The 21,243-nt window shown below is 38.3% G+C and overlaps 1 protein-coding gene across 1 annotated transcript; it reads right to left on the reverse strand.

The window, feature by feature from the left end:
- Window positions 1-211: 211 nt before the first annotated feature.
- On the reverse strand, window positions 212-20,231 carry LOC110005573 (uncharacterized). The gene is made up of 17 exons (XM_065957888.1): window positions 19,989-20,231; window positions 17,956-18,378; window positions 17,404-17,736; window positions 16,821-17,102; window positions 16,560-16,647; window positions 16,354-16,460; window positions 15,217-15,302; window positions 13,315-13,452; window positions 7,473-7,650; window positions 6,662-7,066; window positions 6,054-6,380; window positions 5,642-5,968; window positions 4,585-4,836; window positions 4,198-4,482; window positions 3,923-4,031; window positions 3,759-3,828; window positions 212-2,261 (listed from the first exon to the last, which is right to left on the reverse strand). Exons 1-17 carry the CDS (start codon window positions 20,149-20,151, stop codon window positions 1,875-1,877), a joined length of 3,960 nt encoding a protein of 1,319 aa, XP_065813960.1. The 5' UTR covers window positions 20,152-20,231; the 3' UTR covers window positions 212-1,874.
- Between the last annotated feature and the right edge of the window lie 1,012 nt (window positions 20,232-21,243).

A 21,243-nucleotide genomic window follows, 5' to 3' on the forward strand; every position in this document is an offset into this window, starting at 1 on the left:
AAAGAGAAGTCATCTTTGACTGTTTCTACAAGATAAACTTTATCTGATCTTTAGAAAAATCAGGCCTATAATTATCAGTTTTAAAAACTGAGAATGAAAACAGTCAATAAAAATAAATAAATCATAGGCTGTCTGTAATGTGTATGCACATTGTTTGTATTTTATGTCAAAATAACTGCATGGCTGTGATGAAAGTTCTGATTCTGGTCAATTACATCAATCAATCTTTATTTCTATAGCGCCAATTCATAACAGATGTTATCTCAAGACAATTTACAAAAAGCTGGAAGAAGACCTCACTCATTGTTATATTATCTACAAAGACCCGACATTAATCCGTCATGAGCACTAAGCAACATTGAGCAAAGTTACAGTGGCAAGAAACAACTTCCCTTTAAGAGGCAGAAACCTCAAGCAAACCAGACTCATGATGAACCGCTGTTTGCAGAAACTGTGTTGCACCTCTGTTCTCAGACTCTGGAAGGATAACTCCAAACATCAGCCTGCATCACTCTGATAGGGTTCTTCTTCAAATACCCACTTGATCACTGTACATTACTCAGAGGAAAGTATTTATTCTGCACCATGGAAAAGCTGACGTGTTTGCTGATCTTTAAACAGTACTCAAAATGCTCCAAATAAAATGAGATGGAGTTCAAAATCTAAATATCAGTGTTTAGTTCTGCTCAAGTCTCATGTTACGTTGATAATCTATAGAATGCACTTTCTGCAGATTCACTCCTTTTGAAAGATTTTTGGGGCTTTTTTGCATACTTTGATAGGACATCTGAAGACATACGGGAAATGTGAGCTGGAGAGTGTGGAGTAGACATGCATCAAAGGGCAGAGGCAAAGAGTTGAACCTGCGGCTGATAAGTTGAACTGTGGTTGTGCCAACTCTAGTTACAGATCTTGGCTGGCACCCCAAGATTTTGTTGTTTTTACATTGAATTTGCCTTAGGAAGGAATTTTCTCTTTCAATGTATGTTTGGTCATGAATCATTGTTTTTGGAAATAGCTGTAAAAAATAAGAACCTACCCTTTAGGTTTCTTTGCTGTAGACTCCATCAAAGAAACTGAAACAACACACTACTGTCTTATGAAGTGCGGCAGTGCTGTGAGCTAATTTGGGACGCTGCTCTTGTAGAGACCGGCAGCTTGTGTGTCTTAGTTGTGTTTCTATATGTGTTTCCTGTTTCACCTGGCTGTAAAGAAAATTTCCCCTTGGGGACAATACAGTTAAAGTTGAAAGGTCAGCATGCTAGCATGCTCACTGATGCTAGCATGTAGATTGTTGGGAGGCATTGAGGCCTACTCAATATGAGAAAAATGTGACACAAAACAGCATTGTTCAATATTGCAAAAGCAATATGAATTGTGATAAAAAAAAAGAGGGCTTATTAGCAATAACTTAGTTTGTTTATCTGCAGTTCTCCATTTATTACAAATGGTTTGAAAGCATGGCCATTCTACACAGGCCTTTAAAAAAGATTTTGGTCAAATTGGTCTGAAAGATCCCAAATGAACCTCTGAAACACTGACACCACCTGGCTGCAAAGGGTAAAAATGAGGGTCCATTTTTTCCGAGTAAATGGGGAAGAGCTTTGGATAGACCAGAAGAACCCTAGAAAGACATGACATCATCTATGATAAGTGTTAAATGAGAACTCATCAAGAGAGGCAGTACTCTTTTGTCTTCCTTGCACTTCTCAACTGTACAAAATTTCCAAATAAGTGATACATGAATGAATTGATTTGCAAAGTCCATATGATGAAGTGTGTCGATTATTACAGTTCCTTATGGCCTGAATTTGGCATTTGAAGCTCAGATCCAGAGAACTTACGTCAAGCAACTTTAAAATGCAACATGGTCCTCAAATCTCATCCATTACATCCTTCACATTGGAGTACACTGCTTCATCCTCTCCCTCCTCCTCTTCTGGAACACAGTTTTTTGTCTCCTCATCCTCCCCTATCATCATCTCTTCCTCTTTGTCCTCCATCACTTCACCTTCTCCTCCGCTTTGATCTTCTCTTTGCTCTTTTACGTCTTTCTTTATTTCAGCGTATTCTGTCTCAGTGGTCTCTCGCTTTTTTGCAGCGCTCCTTTTCAACACAGAGAAATCAATGCTGGCGTACTCCACGTCATTTGGTCCACCGTCCGGATCAAGGGCTGCTTTCTCCTCTGCCACAGCTCCTCCTGCTTCCATCACCTCTTGGTCGTAGGTCTGATCATCTTCCACTTCTTGACCTGCATCTATCTGTGAGGTACAACATTAATTATACAACTCATAAGCATCATTCACAAGCAACAAATTGTGTATCTTTGTATGGTCAATCTTTCTGTTGTTTTAATATTACTGATTAAAGTTATACAATACTTATAGCTCTTTGGAGAAACTTGTTTTATATTCTCAAACAAGTACGTTGCAGGCCTTACTGGTCAGTCTATTATTACAGATGGACTTCAACATAGAGCAGAAATAAGAGCCGTATGATAAAGTAGGTATAGGGTGTCATTGGATAAAATGAAAAAATATGTTACTGTCCACAGAGCTGTGCAGAGGCTAAAACACAAAAGGCTTAAAAATGTAAATGTGCAACCTTTTCTTTTTTCCATAGGCTTGTATGTAAAAAAGGCGCTGGCAGTTGAAAAAAGAAGTCAAGTGTGAACAGGGCTGAAGTCACAAAATGACCTCACACCACCAAACTAACTCTGACTAAGACAGTCCACCCTGGACAGTTCGACAGACAGAGACAGAGACTTAAGAATGCACAAGGAGAACAAGCAAACTCCACACAGGTGGTTTTTCCAAGAGGGATTTGAACCAGGAAAGTCCTCGCTGTGAGGCAACAGCACTAACCACTGAACTACCATGGCCCATAAAAGACTAAACGATCCTAAAAGCTGCTTTAAATTAGACATCAAATGTTTGATGATGATCTTTTTTGGTGAAATATTTTAGAAAGAAAAATCATTCAGTGTTATGCAACCCTAATTTGTACCTTATCTCAAAAAGGTCTTAAACTATCATATTTCCAGTAATTTAATTTAATAGTTTTCTGTAATGTGTAATCCAGCCTCAATCAGATCTCTGATGGGATCAGGGTGATCCTGATTTTTGGGATTTTATCCTACACAAAACTTTTGAACATCACCAACTGGAGGTTTTATCTGGATTAAAACCAGAAATGGATTATATGATCCTATCTACCCCATCCCAATTACGCAATCCTCTTGTTTGTTTTTTAACAACACGATATCAAAACTTCATTCTATCTGATAGCTTTAATACTGTTGGATTACTTTTGAAGAGCTGGGCCTTGATCTTCTCTAGGAATTTATAACCGAATATGTACAAGACCAATCACAAGGACCCAAACCTTTTATTTTTGTTTGTTTGGAAATTACGTTTTTAACTGAGTGTGGTGTTTGACTGAATTAAGAAAGGAAATATGTCAGCGTACATGTGGGACTGGAGGGAGGGCTTTTAAACAAACATGTTAAGATTGGAGAGAGCTGTGTTATCAATGACAGCTGTTTTTCATATTGTTAAATTAACTAAAGTCATGTTGCTAGTAGGGGATTTTTTTTTGCTAAACCTCACAGTGTAACCACTCCCCTCTTCATGGTCAAGTCAGTAAATTGTTGATTAAAAGGTCGTAGTAGCCACATCACTTATCTATCCACATCATGCAATCTGAAGAAAACGTAGGTTTTAACTTCTAAATATAATCGCTGTATGAACATTTATTACCAGCGGATCCTCTTGACTGGTCACCATTTCCAAAGTCTTATCCAGATTTCCAGAGCTATTCTGTCTTTTTCTAGAAGAAGAAAAAGCAAACATGTTTATATATATTTGACAACCATCCATATACAAAACCCAATCAAAATGATTTGTTAGTATTAATGGTGCACCTGTGGCATTTGGTTGCTAAAAAGCAGAAGACGGCTGAAAGAAGTGCACCAATCAAAAAGGCAACGATAACCTCCAACAGTGAAAACATTTTTAACACCCTGGATCCATCTGCCATCAAGAGAGACAAAAGAGAAATTGTAATTGTCTAATTTAATTTGTGCGAATGTATCTATGAAACTGAATTTTAACAGTATGAATTGTAGTTTTCCAAATGCATTGGTCAAAGCAGTCTGTAGTCTCTAGGAGCAGAAGTGGTTAAATCAAGAAGCTGCACCTTTTTTACCTGGCATGGTCATCTCAATGGTGAGGTTTTCTTTTGCTTCCCCATTTTCATTGCTGCTGACACACTCAGCTAAAGTGTTGCTGTAGTCATCTACATTAAGTGTGATGGTGCTGGTGACAGTGTGGTTTGTCACAGATGTCATGACAGAGTACTCAGTACGGCTCCTTAACAGCGGCCATCTGATAGTGGGTAAAGGAAAACCCTCACTGATACAGACACAAGTCAAGAGCCCCGACTGAAACTCACATCCTGAGTTTTCAAAGATGCTTGGAAACACTGTAAACACACACACAGAAAATCATAAAAAAAAAAAAAAACTGCTGATGGTGTAATTTATCATTTTACATTTTTTTAAAGAAGATAATAATGTCTACTTACAAGTCACATCAGTAAACAAAGTGACAGTCATGTCCAGGTGTTTTGCTGTACAGATGTACCTTCCAAAGTTGTCCACCCTCACATTAGGGATGACAAGTGTCGCTGATCCAGTGCCATTCAGCAGGAAAGTGTTGGAACCAGGTAAAGACCACGTGATATGGGACGGAGGAAAACGTTCAAAACTGCAGGTCAGATTCAGAGTTTGACTTTTAGTAAGATTTGTATTCCCAGTGATCACAGGTGTTTTCATATCTGTGAAGAAAGATTTAAACAAATAAGAGGTAGGAAACAACAGACCGGTAACAACTGAATAAGCCTGTGAGTATACATATCACATTAAAAGACAAAGTCATCATCTATGTAGCTTGTCACAGCACACAATACTTAAAGACCATGTAAACACAATAAGTCCAGCTGTGTAACTGAATTTCTTGAAAATGTGCTGTGACTGTAGACTCCTACTGAAATAGAAAAAGGCACCAATATTGTATTTTTCATCTGCAGATAAGCAGAAGTGTATGTATAATGGGGGGACATCTTTGGATTGTGATGAACACTACATACATTTTAATATGAAATAGACCATGTCTTAAGATTGGTGCATCTACTCTGGGAAATTCTTGATATTGCCACTAGATGGCACTAAATTCAAAACATTTTCAAATTCCCTCCTCATTATCTGAAACACACAACAACTTTTATTATTCTAAACATTTGGCTCCAGGAAGACTTAAAAAGAACAGTCAGTTTTCCAAAAGCCTCCATCGCTGTAAAGACTTAATTCCTATTTTAATGAAACACTAAAGTCATGGCAGTGAATCAATGCTGATCACCCGTACAATTCACTTAGCAGACGCTTTTATCCAAAGCGACGTACATCAGAGAGTAAGTCTGTAGTCACATTTAAAAATATTGAACATTGTATGTTAAAAAGCCTCCTGTACGTCTGGAGGTGTTGGGGCTGTGGAAGTCATTCAGGCTGTTTTCTGCTGTAAACACCTGGTGTCATGTATCTAATGATGAAAAGGAGGAAAATGATACTTTGGTTTACACTTACATATCACTTCAATGTCAACTTTTTCCATCTGGGTGATGTTTGAATGATTTGCTGTGCAGATGTACTGTCCAGAATCTTTGGCGGTCACTTTGGTGATGGAAAAAGTCACCTGTCCATTTCCACTCAGTAGGTAGATTTCAGTTGTGTTCTCTGGGTTAGCTAAAGTGTCATTTTGCACATCTGGTTTTGATCCACTTTTAATGTCTTTGGTCGACATTTTTGTCCATGTGACAAGAGATGGAGGGAAACTTTCAACACTGCAGGTCAGTTGAAGCAGCTCACCCTCCCTCACACTCGTGTTTCCAGTGATTTCAACTTCCTTCACATCTGTGAGACAGAAATACACACAGCGTCTATACAATGTAAATGTAACACTGAGCAAATCCGAGAAAAAAGTAAACAAAGTACTCACAGGTCACATTGAGAGTCACCGTCTCCTCTACGGTTGTCCCACCTGTGAAGCCCACCTTACAGGTGATGTTGGTGCCATGGTGTTTAGCAGAGGGTGTAAAGCTCAAAGTTGAGCTGTGTCTTTGTTCCACATCAGTCAGAGTCTCAGTCTTGAAATCAGTGATGTTTCCTGTGATGTGGGAGTCATTCTCTCCTCCTCCTCCTCCTCTCCACATCCAGGTGATCTCAGGAGCAGATCCAGAGCAGAGACCAGGAGCAGTGCAGGTCAGTGTGCTCTGCAGCCCCTCTGTCAGAGGAGGAATCATCACTGTGGGCTTCTGGGTCAGATCTGATGGAGGAGAAATCCATAAGAAAAATCAGGTGAGCAAACTAAAACTCCAGAGCCATTAAAATGTGGACAAAATAAACTTAAGATACTAAAAACTTAAAATGTATATGTAAGAGATATATTAGGAACAGCTGCAGCTCCTACAGGTTGCCAACAGGGGTCGACAAATGTCAATAATTACTGTGGGCTCCACAGAGAATATAAACACTCTAAACTTGTCATTGCAGTTTAAAGGTACAGAAGTTAACATATTAAATGTATGTTTGTGTAGCCCTCCATACCTTTAACTAAGACAGTTGCTCTTTGTAGATATTGAAATTTATCTTGTCTCCCATTAGACGTGAAAAGATTAACTTTGAGCTGATACGATCCAGAGTCTGATGCAGTGAGGTCGTTGATGATGATGCTGCAGTTCCTCTGAGAAAGGTTAGGCTCCAACAGTGACACTCGACCTTTGAACCCAGGCTGAATCTTTTGGTTGTTCCTGCTCAATATCACGTCTGAATCACCACATCTTTGAACAGTTTCACATTTGAACCAAACGAGACCTTTGGGACTGAACCAATAACTAATAGTAAAAGAACACGGGATCACGACACAGAGTCCAGCCTCTGCTGTTATTTGTCCATCAATCAGAGTGATACAGAAGTTACCTTGACAGAACTCTCTTCTTTCCAATGATGCACCTGTGGATGCAAACAGGGAAATACAAAACTCAGAATATTTCAATTTCAGAAATATCAAATACAAACTGAGAAAATGCTGCTACTTCTGACCAATAGTTTATCAACTGTTTTTGTTGTATATAACTTCTGATTGCTAAGCAACAACAATTGGAAACAGCACAACGAGCCAATTAGTTTAATTTCTTTAGTAAACAATTTATTAAAATAAATTAAATAATTAAAAAAGTGTCAAGTAAAATTTAACAGCAGAGTTAGTCAGCCTTTAACATTGATACATTCATTCTTTGGTAAAAAAAAAAGAAATGAATTCACTTTCCACAATACATCAAAAACCTGCCAAGACAAAAAACGAGATATTGTTGCCGTTTTGTTGTTGTTGTTATATGCATATGAAAAAGACACATACCTACGTCTGCATTGCTGCCCCACACAGAGAAAAGCAGAGTCGACCACATGAGAACAAACATCCTGATTTGATTGTTGGGACTGTCAGTCACTCCCTCTACAGAACAGATTTCACTGTGAAGGCGCAGTAAACGTGCAGGAACGGAACAAACGGGAAGTCCACAGCTGACATCACAGCCCTAAAAACAGGATGTTGCATGATCAGTTATTCTGTAGTTGCAAGTTTAACAACTTCTACCCAAGGGGTGCGACTACCCTGAGATTTTTTTATGGGAAAGCACTGCTTTTGATAAGTCCTTACTTGTAATAGAATACATTCTAATCATCTTTATAACAACATCAGCTATGATCCACCTAAACATTAACTAAATTCATCAATTGTTTAAAGTACGGCATCTATTTCATCCTACACATCATAAACATGTTTCTTCAGCACCCATCAAACTTACTTTACCACCAAATCACAGAATATCAAAAAAGTGTTTTTCTTTAAATACACCGGGGAAGAATAAATCAATTCAGTCACTTCCATTTACAGTCTTAAAGTACATTATTAAAACAAATGTAAAAGTTCCATGTTACCTCTTTGTGTCTCGTCGTCCAGCTCTCTTCTCTCTACCAGTGTCGACTCTGAACTGACCCTTTTCACTTTTCTGTTTCTTCTTTTTTTGTGCAACCAAATTTCAGGAAGTTTCCTCAGAAATAAGGCACTTGCTGTGCCACTTGCTGTGCCTTATTTCTCCTCTCCTGCAGCTGACAAGCTTTTATACACTTGTAAGTTCAGAAGAGAAGAATGCATCCTAGATCAAATTAGAAATGTTCACTTTTAATATTCATGTATTTTAGAATACGGTCTAAGTTAACCGTTCCGTTGAATCCTCTTCATGACGTACAGAACATGACTTTCATGCCTTTTTGTAAAGGGATGGACATGTCTTTTGTCTTTTTTTGATCGAATGTGCGTTTTAAATTTTGTCATCTTGAATCACATCTATTGGACACACATGTACTGTTTGTTTCTGTCTGTCAGATCTGAAAGAAGCTTATTTCTGTAGTGCAAGTTTTAGGAGTTTCCTAAAATGAAACTTCCTGTCATGTTTCATTAAAATGTGTGAAGGATAAAATGTATTAACAACGTCAATAATCAAATATAAAGAAATGCCTTAAAGAGTTTCCTCATTCTAATCATCTCAGGAAGCCCTTCTGCATACTGGTGTGTTTTTACGGCTCATATTGTGCAACATCTGTAAATACAGTTCTCAGGAAAGTCAAAGTAGTTTCAGTAGTTCGAGATCAACCCTGAATCTTAGATCAAATATGATCATGAAATATCACAGGGTCTCATGGCAAGAGTAGAGAATACACTTTTAAATAAAAATGAATGACTGCTACTTGAACAGACTAAGTTCAAGGAAATCTGACAGACGTGAGGAAATGTGAACAAGTATTGCCATAAAGCGCTAACTATCACATGCCAACATAAACCTTGATATCTGTCAGATACAAAATCAGCCTCTCTCTCTCTCTCTCTCTCTCTGTGCATTCACATCATGTTACTGCATGTCGTTATCTGGACATCTTAGTCACTAACCATATATTTCCTGGGAGCTTGGTTACCCGGTATTGTTGGTGGCAACGGCCTGCTGCTATGGACCTTTTACCTGCTTTTTGTAAATTGTATTGAGATAACATCTGTGAAATGGTGCTATAAAAATAAAAACTGATTATTTGATTGATTGATTGATTGATTGTACAAAAGAAGAAGAACAAAAAGTAAAAATCCATGAAAAAATCCCAACTACAAATGCTTGGATAAAGAAATAACATTGGGATGAAGATGTGACTTGGTACCTGATTAAACGTTGAGAATTAAATGAGTAAATAATGTGTTCATATGAAGGCTGGGTTTTTACATACAAGCTAATGAAATTAAGAAATTAAGGGCTTCAACAGCATCACATTTACAAACTAAAATAACTGGGTGAATAAAATAAATATCTTTGATGTGTGGAAAACCCGAAGCAGCATAATGCTAACTTTATGGGTTTATTTAATTACCAAACGTGTTCTTGAATAACACAAAGGAGGTCAACATTTGCACCATAACTCCTATTGCATAGACAAATGATCCTAATACCTATAAAAGTAGAAATTCATACATCCAGCAGAAGGTGCTGGACCCATCAGGAAAGCCAGAGAGGGAACTTTGACGACCCAAAGATATCAATGATTTAAAGTTACCTTACCTGGGATGGAAGTGACCAGCAGCGTTGTCAATAAAGCTAATCCATGGCTATGTATGCAAAGTCATTCCAGTATCCACCTTTTTATCAGTCGACGTTCCTTACCTTCATCTTTGTATTTGGTTGGCATCAAAGGCTACCGCTGCTAGCTTACCTAGCAACAGCAGCAGCAACAAAAATACTCATAAGTTACTATGGTTACTACCGATGTTTGGTAACTCTCCTGACTTATACATCTTTATTGTGTTTCTGTCATTAAACAAGTTTTAACATTATGAAAGAGGTTTTCCTTCCCACCCAAAGTTTTCCGGGACATCCACAACAACTGCATAAAGTAAATAGATTTTTTACAACTACTACCACCTGCTTGCTTTAAGTGGGAATGATTTTCCCTCTACAAGAGTGCAATACCCTCTTTCACCGTACACAAGACAGGCAGTCAGAATGCAATCTGGGGAGGCGCTGTTTCCCCATTTATAGGAACTTGATTTAAAAAATACACAAGGCAGGACCATAGTACGGAAGCTGAGATTGGCCATGGATTTTCCTTTTTTAATGCACTGTTATCTTGTGATAACGATTTATTATCTCGTTATCTCGATATAACAAAAATTGTTTTCTCGTGAATCACTGACACACCCATGCACTGGTTTTCATCCTATCTCTCTGGTCGTACTCAGTTCACTCAACTCGGAACCTTCAAATCCCAACCATTTCCAGTCACCACCGGTGTTCCTCAGGGTTCTGTCCTGGGCCCCCTTCTGTTCATCATCTATCTCATTCCTCTTGGCCATATCTTCCGTAAGTATAACATCCAGTTCCATTGCTATGCGGATGACACCCAGCTCTATCTGTCCACCAAACCCACCTCCTCTCTCCCGTCCACTTCCCTGACTGATTGCCTGCAAGAAATCAAATCCTGGTTCACCTTCAACTTCCTCAAATTAAACAGTGACAAAACCGAGCTTCTCCTCATCGGCACCAAATCAACAATCTCCAAACTTGACAGTTTTTCTCTGGCTATTGACCACTCCTCAGTTTCCCCTTCCCCTCAGATTAAGAGTCTGGGTGTCATCCTTGACAGCACACTATCATTCCAAGGTCACATCAATAATGTCACCCGGTCTGCTTATTTCCATCTACGTAACATTAAACGCCTCTGCCCGTCCCTCACTCCCAGCAGTACTGCCATCCTCGTCCTTCTGCCGCTCGCATCATCACCAGAACGCCCTCTGTTAATCAAATCACCCCTGTCCTACAGCAGCTTCATTGGCTCCCGGTTAAACATCGCATCACCTTCAAAATTCTGCTTCTCACCTTCAAGGCCATCCACAACCTCGCTCCGCTTTACATCTCTGAACTCCTGCACATCAACATACCTACCCGCACTCTCAGGTCTTCTTCTTCCATTCAACTCGCCCACCCGCCCGCCTGTCCATCATGGGGTCCAGGGCCTTCAGCCGCTCTGCCCCCCACCTCTGGAACTCCCTCCCACCACAAATCCGTAATATCGACACTCTCTCCATTTTCAAATCTCATCTCAAAACACATCTTTTTAATCTGGCATATTCAGTCTGATCATTCTCCACCCGTTCTCATAACTCCTTTACATCCTGTACATTTGTGTTTTTTAATGTTAATTTTATCGTTGTGTTGTTACTTTGTTGTTTTTTTATCTCTGCTCTGTAAGGTGACCTTGAGAGTTTTGAAAGGCGCCTTTAAATAAAATGTATTATTATTATTATTATAATGAATTAATGATTTCGTTATCTCGACATAACAGAAAGACTTTTGTTTTCGTGGGATTGCGCTCTGGTTAATGTGATCGTCCTAATTTCAGCCTACAAGAGCTGCCTCCAGGTGTGTCCCAGGGAGGTGAAAATGGCAGATCACATTATTGATCAACGCATCAGGATGTACTTCAATCAAGGTCTAACACAGGCAGAAATTGCATTGACGTTGTGCATGGGCCGTGGACGCAGTACAGCAAATCAACGGATCGAAAGTTGGGGTGGGATCTACAGGAGACAGAACGCGAGCTATTGGAGGGACGTCTTCCAGGAGTTCCAGGCAACTGGAGACTTTAATGGGGATTTCATAGACAAGGGTCTCATCCAATTCTGCTTTCTTATGACTTAAGTCCTCCACTGTCCATATATTTAATATAGTACATCTCAGGGCTGTATTTCGTGAAAGCTGAACCAGCTTTCATAACAATTAGCCGCCTGCTCCACTTGTCTGTATACCTGTCTGTAGGCTCCACCTGTCAATGAGACAAACATGAAATAAGACGTGCAGTTTATTGTTTTTCACGGCTAGGAGCTGTCATTACGCGCAAATTACGCACGGCTGCGCGCTCTTCATAGCGTTCATCATCACTTGAACCTCGTCACTCATATCAAATCCAACTTTACAAGCTGTGTCACAACTAATGATAAATCAATCAAATCAAAATGTCCATGAATCACAGATGATTCATCAGCATTAAGTTTATAAATGCGCCTTTGATTGACAGTTTACAGATATCTATCCTGTTAAAGGAGTGTCAGTCCTGATATCCTGGTGTGCACTTGTTAATTTAGATTATACTTAAAATGCAACATCATTTTATTTTTAACTATTAGGGGGTCCCTGCTCTGTTTCTCTATCAACCAAGGGGTTGAAGACCCCTGACATAAACATTATGCTTTCATTATTATTATTTTTAACAGAACTACACTGTTAAATGTTAACATAGAGCTTAATACTGGGTTCACATAGGCCTTCATGGGATTTTGTATTGTATATTTGTAAGCTGAAGTAGAGCTGTCCAGGGTTTGATATAGACTACTGTTTGGTGTTCACTTGTTTACCTTTCCCTCCATATCCAATTGATGACTAGTTACTTGGAGGCAAATGTAGCTACATATTTCCAAAAAGAAGAGGAAACCAAAAGCACTCTGGCAAAACATGTAAAAAGTCTTTATTAAGATGGCTATATCATCATGAAATATTTAACTCTCCTCTTGTCCTCATGTCAAGCATGGAAGGGAGGAAGGAAAGAAGGAAGGAAGGAAGGAAGGAAGGAAGGACAGAGGAAGGAAAGGAGGAAGGAAGGAAGGAAGGAAGGAAGGAAGGAAGGAAGGAAGGAAGGACAGCAGAAAGGATGGATGGAGGAAGGAAGGAAGGAAAGGAGGAAGAAAGGAAGTGAGTAAAGAAAGGAGTTAGGAAGGAAAGCAGGATGGAGGAAAGAAAGAGGGAAGGAGGGGAAGAAGGAAGGGAGGAGGCAGGGAGGAAAAAAGAAAGAAGGAAGGAAGGAAGGAAGGAAGGAAAGAAGGAACAGTCAAAACAGATGGGGTCAATTTGACCATAGAATGGTAAAAACAGACTAGTACATAAAAGTAGAGCTGGGATACATCTCATTATATGCACTATTCTAAATCAAATTAAGCAAAACAAAATCATTTCTCAAATTTGGCATATAAATGAAATGCATATAGACCAACATACGAGGTGCGTCAGAAAAGAAACAGGACTGGGGTCACAAAAAATGTATTTCAAATCTAAACTACAAACTACAAGATTTCCCCTTCAAAATACTCCACCTCAAGTCTAATGCACTTTTTCATCCTTCTCTGCCTCCATGCAGTCTTTGAAGGATTCTCCCGGGATTCTCCGCAGCTCCATCGTCACGGCCCTCTTGATGCTTCCACGACCGTGTCCCCTTGATGATACCTTTGAGCTTGGGGAAAAAATCACCTGGAGCCAGGTCAGGTGATTAAGGAGGTTTTTTTAGGATTGTTTCCTTTTCCCCAAGCTCAAAGGTATCATCAAGGGGACACGTTTTCCAGCCGTGGAAGCAGTGTAGGCTTAGAGTTAAAGCTTCTGGTTGCTGTGGCTGAGGTGGTGGATGGAAGTCTCATCTTCTCTCTTAGTCTATTTATTAAAGTTTGTGTCCTTTGCTCTGTATCCTCTATCCTTTCACTTGAGGATAACTCCTTCCAGTTTCTGGCAAAGACACAGTCTCCATATCGAGGAATAAAGGTAGAGAGTTTGTCTTCTCCAAGGAACTTTACAATGTCTTGATCGATCTAAAACACAAAAGCAGATATAATGTCATATTCACCTATTGGTAACCGTCACACTCAGAAAAAGAAGGCTCTGAAAGGGCTCTTCACAGAGAGATTGAGTTCTACATATAAACATTTGTCGCTAGAGAACACTTTACTCTTGGCACTTTTCTCCCCTATATCCAGAGGTGGTAGTAACGAGTTACATTTACGCCGTTACATTTACTGGAGTAACTTTTTGGATAAATTGTACTTTTAATGCAAATTTTTATTTTTACTTGAGTAATATTGTTCTAAAGTAACAATACTTTTACTTGAATACAATTTTTGGCTACTCTACCCCTCCTCTGCCTATATCAAGAACCTTTCTATTTAAAAAACACTGAAGGAACCTTTTGGAAGGAAAAATACTCATTTTGTACTTGTGACATTAGTCAATATTGCCACCTTGTGACCAAAATCTGCAACAACATGTTACTGTGCAGCTCACTTAAAATCTTCTTCACATTTTACTTACTGTATTTCACAACAATGTTACACTCAAAAGAAGACAAAGAACACATCAGACAACTTTGAGAACTATCTCACACCAGTGGAAAATTATATTTAAATGAATGAACTACACGGCTACATATTTTTGAGTAATGAGTGTTTTGAGTTTCTGTTTATTTCTGTGAGTGAGAATGTAATGTATGTTTGTATGTATATTATTATTATGTAATTATGAGTGTTTAACATGGTATATTTTTGTTATTCTTTTTGAAGAAAACCCACACTCATCACTGTAAGAGCCAACTGTTATGCCTGTGTGCTGCTGAAAAGGAAAGGAAAGAAAACTGAATGCATATCAACCTCTCTAAGCCTTTTATTACCCCACGTACTCTGAATTGTGGCCTCAAGTGGTGTTCTAGCCTACACACCAGCGTGAACCTGGAGATAAACCTTGAACTAGTGCCCAGTCTGATCATTACTAGTAGTTTCTCCACTACAAGCAGAATGACATTAGTTGGTTTAAGCTGGACACCAACTGAGCCACCAGTTCAACCAGCTTGATACCAACTACATTACAAATCATAAAACCTCTTACGATAAATTAAGATAAATTTCTGTTACCCTTTGGTTTCAGACAAATCAAGTTTCTATTCTATTCTATAATATTCTTACACTGGTCATAGCTGTTTTTGTTTATTTGTTTTTAACAGCAAGGGTGTGTGTCCAACCTTTGCTGCAATTTAGTAGATACCAGTATTAACTTAGGTCATATAAATCATTTTATGTCCATCTTGTGCAGGTAAATACAGGTATTATGCCTTTATCAATGTCCAAATGGAACATATGTATGGTTCTACAGACTTACAACAACCAACTTGGATCAAAATAGTTCTTCATTTGTCACTTTAGCATTAGCAGGCAATGCCTTTGAATATTGACTTAGATTATGTAGCTACTTCACCTTGTCCTCTGCCATTCTTGCCAGGTTCTCCTCAGGAACACCCCTTTCTCTCAATGCTGAGAGAAACTGGTCCATGGTAAAACGATCTTTGTGATATCGAGATAACGAGATAATAAGTCGTTATCACGAGATAACAGTGCATAAAAAAACAGAAAAATCCATGGCCGTTCCCGTCTTCCGTACCATAGACTCTATGATGTGGACATAATGCAATCTTCAAAGATGCACTGCTCTCTCCATTAAAAGCTGTCTTGTTGACTTATCTTATAGGAAATAAGTAGTGAAAGGGAAGAACATGTTTGTGTGTTATCATATTTAATGTCGGCATTTAACAAAACTGCACTATTGAAGTTTGATGTAACAATGTTAAAACAGGATGTTGCATGTTGGGTTATTCCAAAGTTGCTTTATTAAATATATCCAGTGGTTGAGTGCCTAATCAAATAGTTACATTTTTCATATTTATCTTCACTGGCAAAATTCTGCAATGGCAGATATCATTGATGAAGTCTTATGGACATAACTTAATAAACATTGATATGCCCTTTGTTGAACTATATTTAACTTTTTAACAGAATGGAACCAAATTTGCTATTTGGTCTAATAATAAGGAAATGTTCAATATCTTACGGGCCAAATATTTATATTAGTCTGTCGAAGAAATGACAATTCATAATCAGTTAATGAAGAAACCTAAAAAGATTCAAATTATTTATTCAATTAATTACAAACAAAAAAAGTTTTAAACATTTAACTGGTAACAACAATGAGATCTCATGAACCTTTTGTAAAAGACCATTCATTTGACTGGAAAAATGTAGTTACAGATGTACAGCAATTAAAAGAAACATAAAAACTACAAAGCACAAAGCATCACAGCTACAATAGCGGACTTGGAGTTCACTGGGAATAAGCCAGTTAGATGGCGAGTGAACGTGAACAGGTTATTGAACAACAAAGCTGACACAGTTAACTTAAACTGTTTAAATAAGGTTTTAGAAAATGAACTACAAAAATGAAAATAGGAAAAAAATACACTTTTTTAAAAACACCAAAAAATACATCGTTGAATGTATAATGTAACAGATCATTAAGACTTCATAAATACTTTCTCCCACTGACGAGCTGAGTCTTGTTAGTTCAGAGGCTGGCCGATAACATCATACTCTGCTGATTGGTCTCTTTTCTTCAGTGACATGTACGTTGTGTCCTCCTGGTTTGGTTTCACTGCTTTTCTTTTGTTCCTTTGGAAAGAAGAAAACGTGACATGTGGTGAAATGTCTAAAAGTTTCCAATGCATCAATAGAGCTTTCAGAGCATAAAATGATGGTGTAGCAACATACCAAAGGAACATCAGGCTGATTATTAGGACGACATTCACACTGAGAGATACAGCAGCGACAACAACCCAGGGAATCAGGCGGTGTTGATCTGGTAAAAGATGACACAAAGATCTTTAACTGCTTAAAACTGCTAAAAACGTACTTTAACCAAAATTAAATAACATTGCATAGCAGAACTTTAAAGCCTGAAAGTTTTAAACAGAACTATTATTCTAAACACATTCTTGTCTTCATGGGTCCTACTTTAAAGTGTTTACACACCCTCTCGCCTTTCTGACGTTGTCATGGTGAGGCTCTTTTTCACGTCCCCAACCTCACTGCTGCTGACACACACAACAGTGGTGTAGTTGTGATCTTTTACAGATACAGTTATGTGGCTGTTGACTGAGTGCTTTGTTTTGCTAGTAGTGACAGAGTACTGGGTGTGGTTCTTCAGCAGCGGCCATTCAATGGTGGGTAAAGGAAACCCCTCACTGATGCACACACAGGTCAGGACGTCTGACTGAACGACACATGCAGAGCTGTGTAAGATCCTTGGTGACACTGCAAACACACAAGAAGTATCTCATGTCACAGGGAACACACAGTAAGCTGATGTGATCATGCTCATCTCTTTAAAAGGAGATCACTTACGTCCCAGCTTTACTTCGTATTAGTTCAAAAGTTAAAGACTACACTATGTGCTCGATAAAGCTCAAGGTTTCAAATCCTTATTTAAGTTGAGCGACTTTAGATATTCTCAGATGAGTTTCAGGACTTCTTAGCTAGGCAATTTGAGCATATTTAACATTTCGCAAAGGGTTAAAAATTACGAGAGAATCAATGTAAAGTTTGTGTTACTCACAGGTCACATTGAGAGTCACCGTCTCCTCTGCGGTTGTCCCACCTGTGAAGTGCACCTGACAGGTGATCTTGGTGCCATGGTGTTTAGCAGAGGGTGTAAAGCTCAAAGCTGAGCTGTGTCTTTGTTCCACATCAGTCAGAGTCTCAGTCTTGAAATCAGTGATGTTTCCTGTGATGTGGGAGTCATTCTCTCCTCCTCCTTCTCTTCCTCCTCTCCACATCCAGGTGATCTCAGGAGCAGATCCAGAGCAGAGACCAGGAGCAGTGCAGGTCAGTGTGCTCTGCAGCCCCTCTGTCAGAGGAGGAATCATCAATGTGGGCTTCTGGGTCAGATCTGATGGAGGAGAGCTTTGTAAGTAAACACAGGTGAGCAGCCTCAAAGTCAAATTTACTTATACTTGGTCTTAAATAATATGATTCTTATAAACATTTAGATTGGACTCTAAGTAGAAGTTATAACAGGGACATCTGTAGTTTGCTGTGTCAAACATTTCTTCATTCTTCATTAAGGATAGAATCCTACATTTAATATATTTGTTTCAACTTTTCATACCTGTTACGAAGACATTTATTTTGCTGGCAAATGTAAATCCATCTTGTTTTCCATTATGATTTATTTTGTCACTCTCAACTCTGAACTGGTACGATCCAGAGTCTGACGCAGTGAGGTCGTTGATGATGATGCTGCAGTTCTTCTTTCTCACATCAGGCTCCAACAGCGACACTCTATCTCTGAACCCACGCTGGACTTCTTTGCTGGGAACTGTTGTGTTGAAAATCACGTCTGAATCGCCACACACTCTTTTAGATTGTTCACATTTCATCCAAACATAATATTTGGATGTAAAGGGAGAACAAGTGGTGAAAGAGCACGGTATAACAACACAGAGTCCAGCCTCTGCTCTTATTTCTTCTTGACGGAGAGTGACAGAGAAGGCTTCTGTTGTACAGGGGTTTACTCCTTGATCTGATGTAGCTGTTAAAGCAAACAGTGAGAGACACAAAGAGACAGGAAATATTTAGTTTGACAAAACAGATTTATTTAATAAAATATCAATACAAGTTCACACTCCTGATAGATTAAAAATGTTGGTCAGCAGCAATAAACAAAGACAAAAAAACACATCTATGCAATCAGTATATATTTCTTTTAAATATTTTGTCAAACAAAAGATTAGTTCAGTAAACTTTTCCTCACAGATATTTTAATCGGTCAAAAGATGATTAAATAATGCCTCTCATCATCTATGCAGGGGCTCTGTGTGCAGAAGAAAAGTTAGGATGATTCTGAGAGCCCATGAGTTCATTAATATAACTTTTATTTTGTAATATAAAATTATTATTATTTCATGGGGCCCAAAATCCTCGGAGGTGCCCCTGCTCATATGCAAGTAATGAACTGTTTGATTCTGGGTAGAAATTTAAACCTTGTGTATGTAAGCATGTCAGACAACAACACCGTAAATTATAGCAAATGATTCTGTTCTAATCTTAGTTCCATAATAAGAGTGCTATAAATGTGCATACCTGCTTTTACATTTATGCCCCATGCAGAAAAAAGAAGAGTAGCCCAAATAAGAGGAGACATCCTTATCGATGATAAAGACGGGCGGCCTGTCTGAAGGAGGATTTGATCCTTTAAAGAGGCACAAACATTTGAAACATTCAATTCTTTCAGTTGAAGCTTCTGAGAAGAGTTCTTAGCTGGTTATGAGAAAAAAGAAGTGAATATTATCAACTTAATTTTACCAACAGCAGCAAAAGGGACCATAAGCAGGAAGACTGGCTTTATCTATAAAAGTGTTTTCAAAGTCTGAAACCGCTGCTACTGTAGGTGTCAGACAGAATGACACACTGTGCCACCTGCTGGTTTTAAAACATATTTTCCACAGCATTAATTCTCTATGATCACACATTGTACTGTTAAATGAAGAATGTGTGACTTTCTCATCCAGTAGATGTCGCCCTTGAGCATCAGTATGAAGACAAAACAAACCATCATACTGAAGCTTACATGTACACGATCAAACCAGCAGAGAGATAAGAGGCACCGCTTTGTCTACAGTCGAGCCAGAATCAACACAAACCAAAAGTATCTCACAGGAGCCTAGATTGTACTTTTCTATGGTTTAATCAAATATTTGATTACAGGACATTACATGTTCAAACCATGTAGTCCATTTTCTGAATTTGGCTTCATTTTTCTTCGGGCTTGTGGGTTTCCCATAAATTATTTATTTTAAAGCCCTTTTAAAAAAACTGTAACGGTGATGTTCTATATTAACGCTCGCAAAACATCTATGAAATGAATTTTCATAATCCAAATTAATTCTACAATTCACTTAGCAGACGCTTTTATCCAAAGCGACGTACATCAGAGAGCAACTACAACACAAGCAAGGATCTACAAAAAAGGAAACAATGTCAGTAAGTGCAAACGATCAGCTTTGACTCCGATTGGACAATTAAGAGCATCAATAGCTTTACAAATGTGTCAAGGAATAAAAATGTTTACCACTAATGACAGATTCCCTTTTTTTAATTTAAAAAGATATTTATAAATCTCAAGTAAATGATGTGGTTTACCTCCGTTACTACTCTTCTTCTGCTCTCGGCGGTCTGCAGTGATCTCTGCTGGGTGTCTCTGCCCCAAAATGATTCTTCCTTCTCTGTCTCCTCTTCTTGTACTTCTTCCCTCTTTACACTTACATAACTTTCCAGGAAGTATCTTCACGCTGCTCGCTCTCATCAAAAGGCAGAATGACCAGCTGAAATCTAATTATATCTTTGCATATATGTTAATATATGTAATGTTCAACTTGGGAAAACAAATTGAAATAAAGACTTGATTTTTTTAACATTAAGTCCCATTTATTGATGAGAAACTTTGAGAAAGGGGAAGTTCTGTAAATGTGTTTAAAAATAGTTTGGTCAGCGTAAGAAACCAGCTACCCTTCTACTTGTGATTCACAGTTTATAATGTGTATAGTTGGACATGCTGGAGTGTGCATGGTCTACACTACTAGGTAGCATGTTATAATGTTGATTTTGAAACATAGTTCTTATTTTATAATAATAATGTCATTTATTTTCATGTTTATTTGTAGCACTTTTGCACTGCTCACCATTGCTCTACTGTCTCATGTTGGCTTGTAAACACTAGTTGGTAGAGCCTGACGGATTAATGGGCCAGTTGATCATTTTTGCCGATATTAGGATATCAAATGACTATCGGTATCAGCTAATTTCATCGCCGATATTAGTAGATTTATTCACCTGTCAAATAGCATTTAATCTGAGTATCGTTGAGTTACACTAGACATGGTGTTGCACGTATATGTTTGGTTACTTTCCAGTTGAGTGACCATCTTGTCTTCGTTATAAATCTTTTCCACAAGTGTTTGATAACTGCATTTGATAGATCAACGCAATAAATGTGTTTATCTATATCTATCTATCTCTACAGATAGAAGATAGATCTAAAAAAGATATCGGACAATATATATCAGTATCAGATTATCAGTATCGGTCGGCCCTACTAGTTTGTGTGTTTATATTTCATATTTAATTTTGTATTTTTGTAGAGCACAAAGTCCAATTCCTTGTATTTGTGAGCATACCTGGACAATAAATCTGATTCTGACTTTTCCCTGCAAATTTTAAATGAAAATGGTTGTGTTTGTTCTAGCCCTTTATTTTCCATTGAATGCAGCCTCTTAGAAAGAAACTTTGTGAATCCTTCTCAAATGTTTTAACAAATGTATTCTCCAAAATCTTCAAGTCATACCTGAGCAGAGTCTCTGCTGAACATCAGTTTAAACATTGCCTTAAATAGCATCAC

The sequence above is a fragment of the Labrus bergylta genome, chromosome 8, assembly GCF_963930695.1.
Source record: "Labrus bergylta chromosome 8, fLabBer1.1, whole genome shotgun sequence".
NCBI classification, from domain to species: domain Eukaryota; kingdom Metazoa; phylum Chordata; class Actinopteri; order Labriformes; family Labridae; genus Labrus; species Labrus bergylta.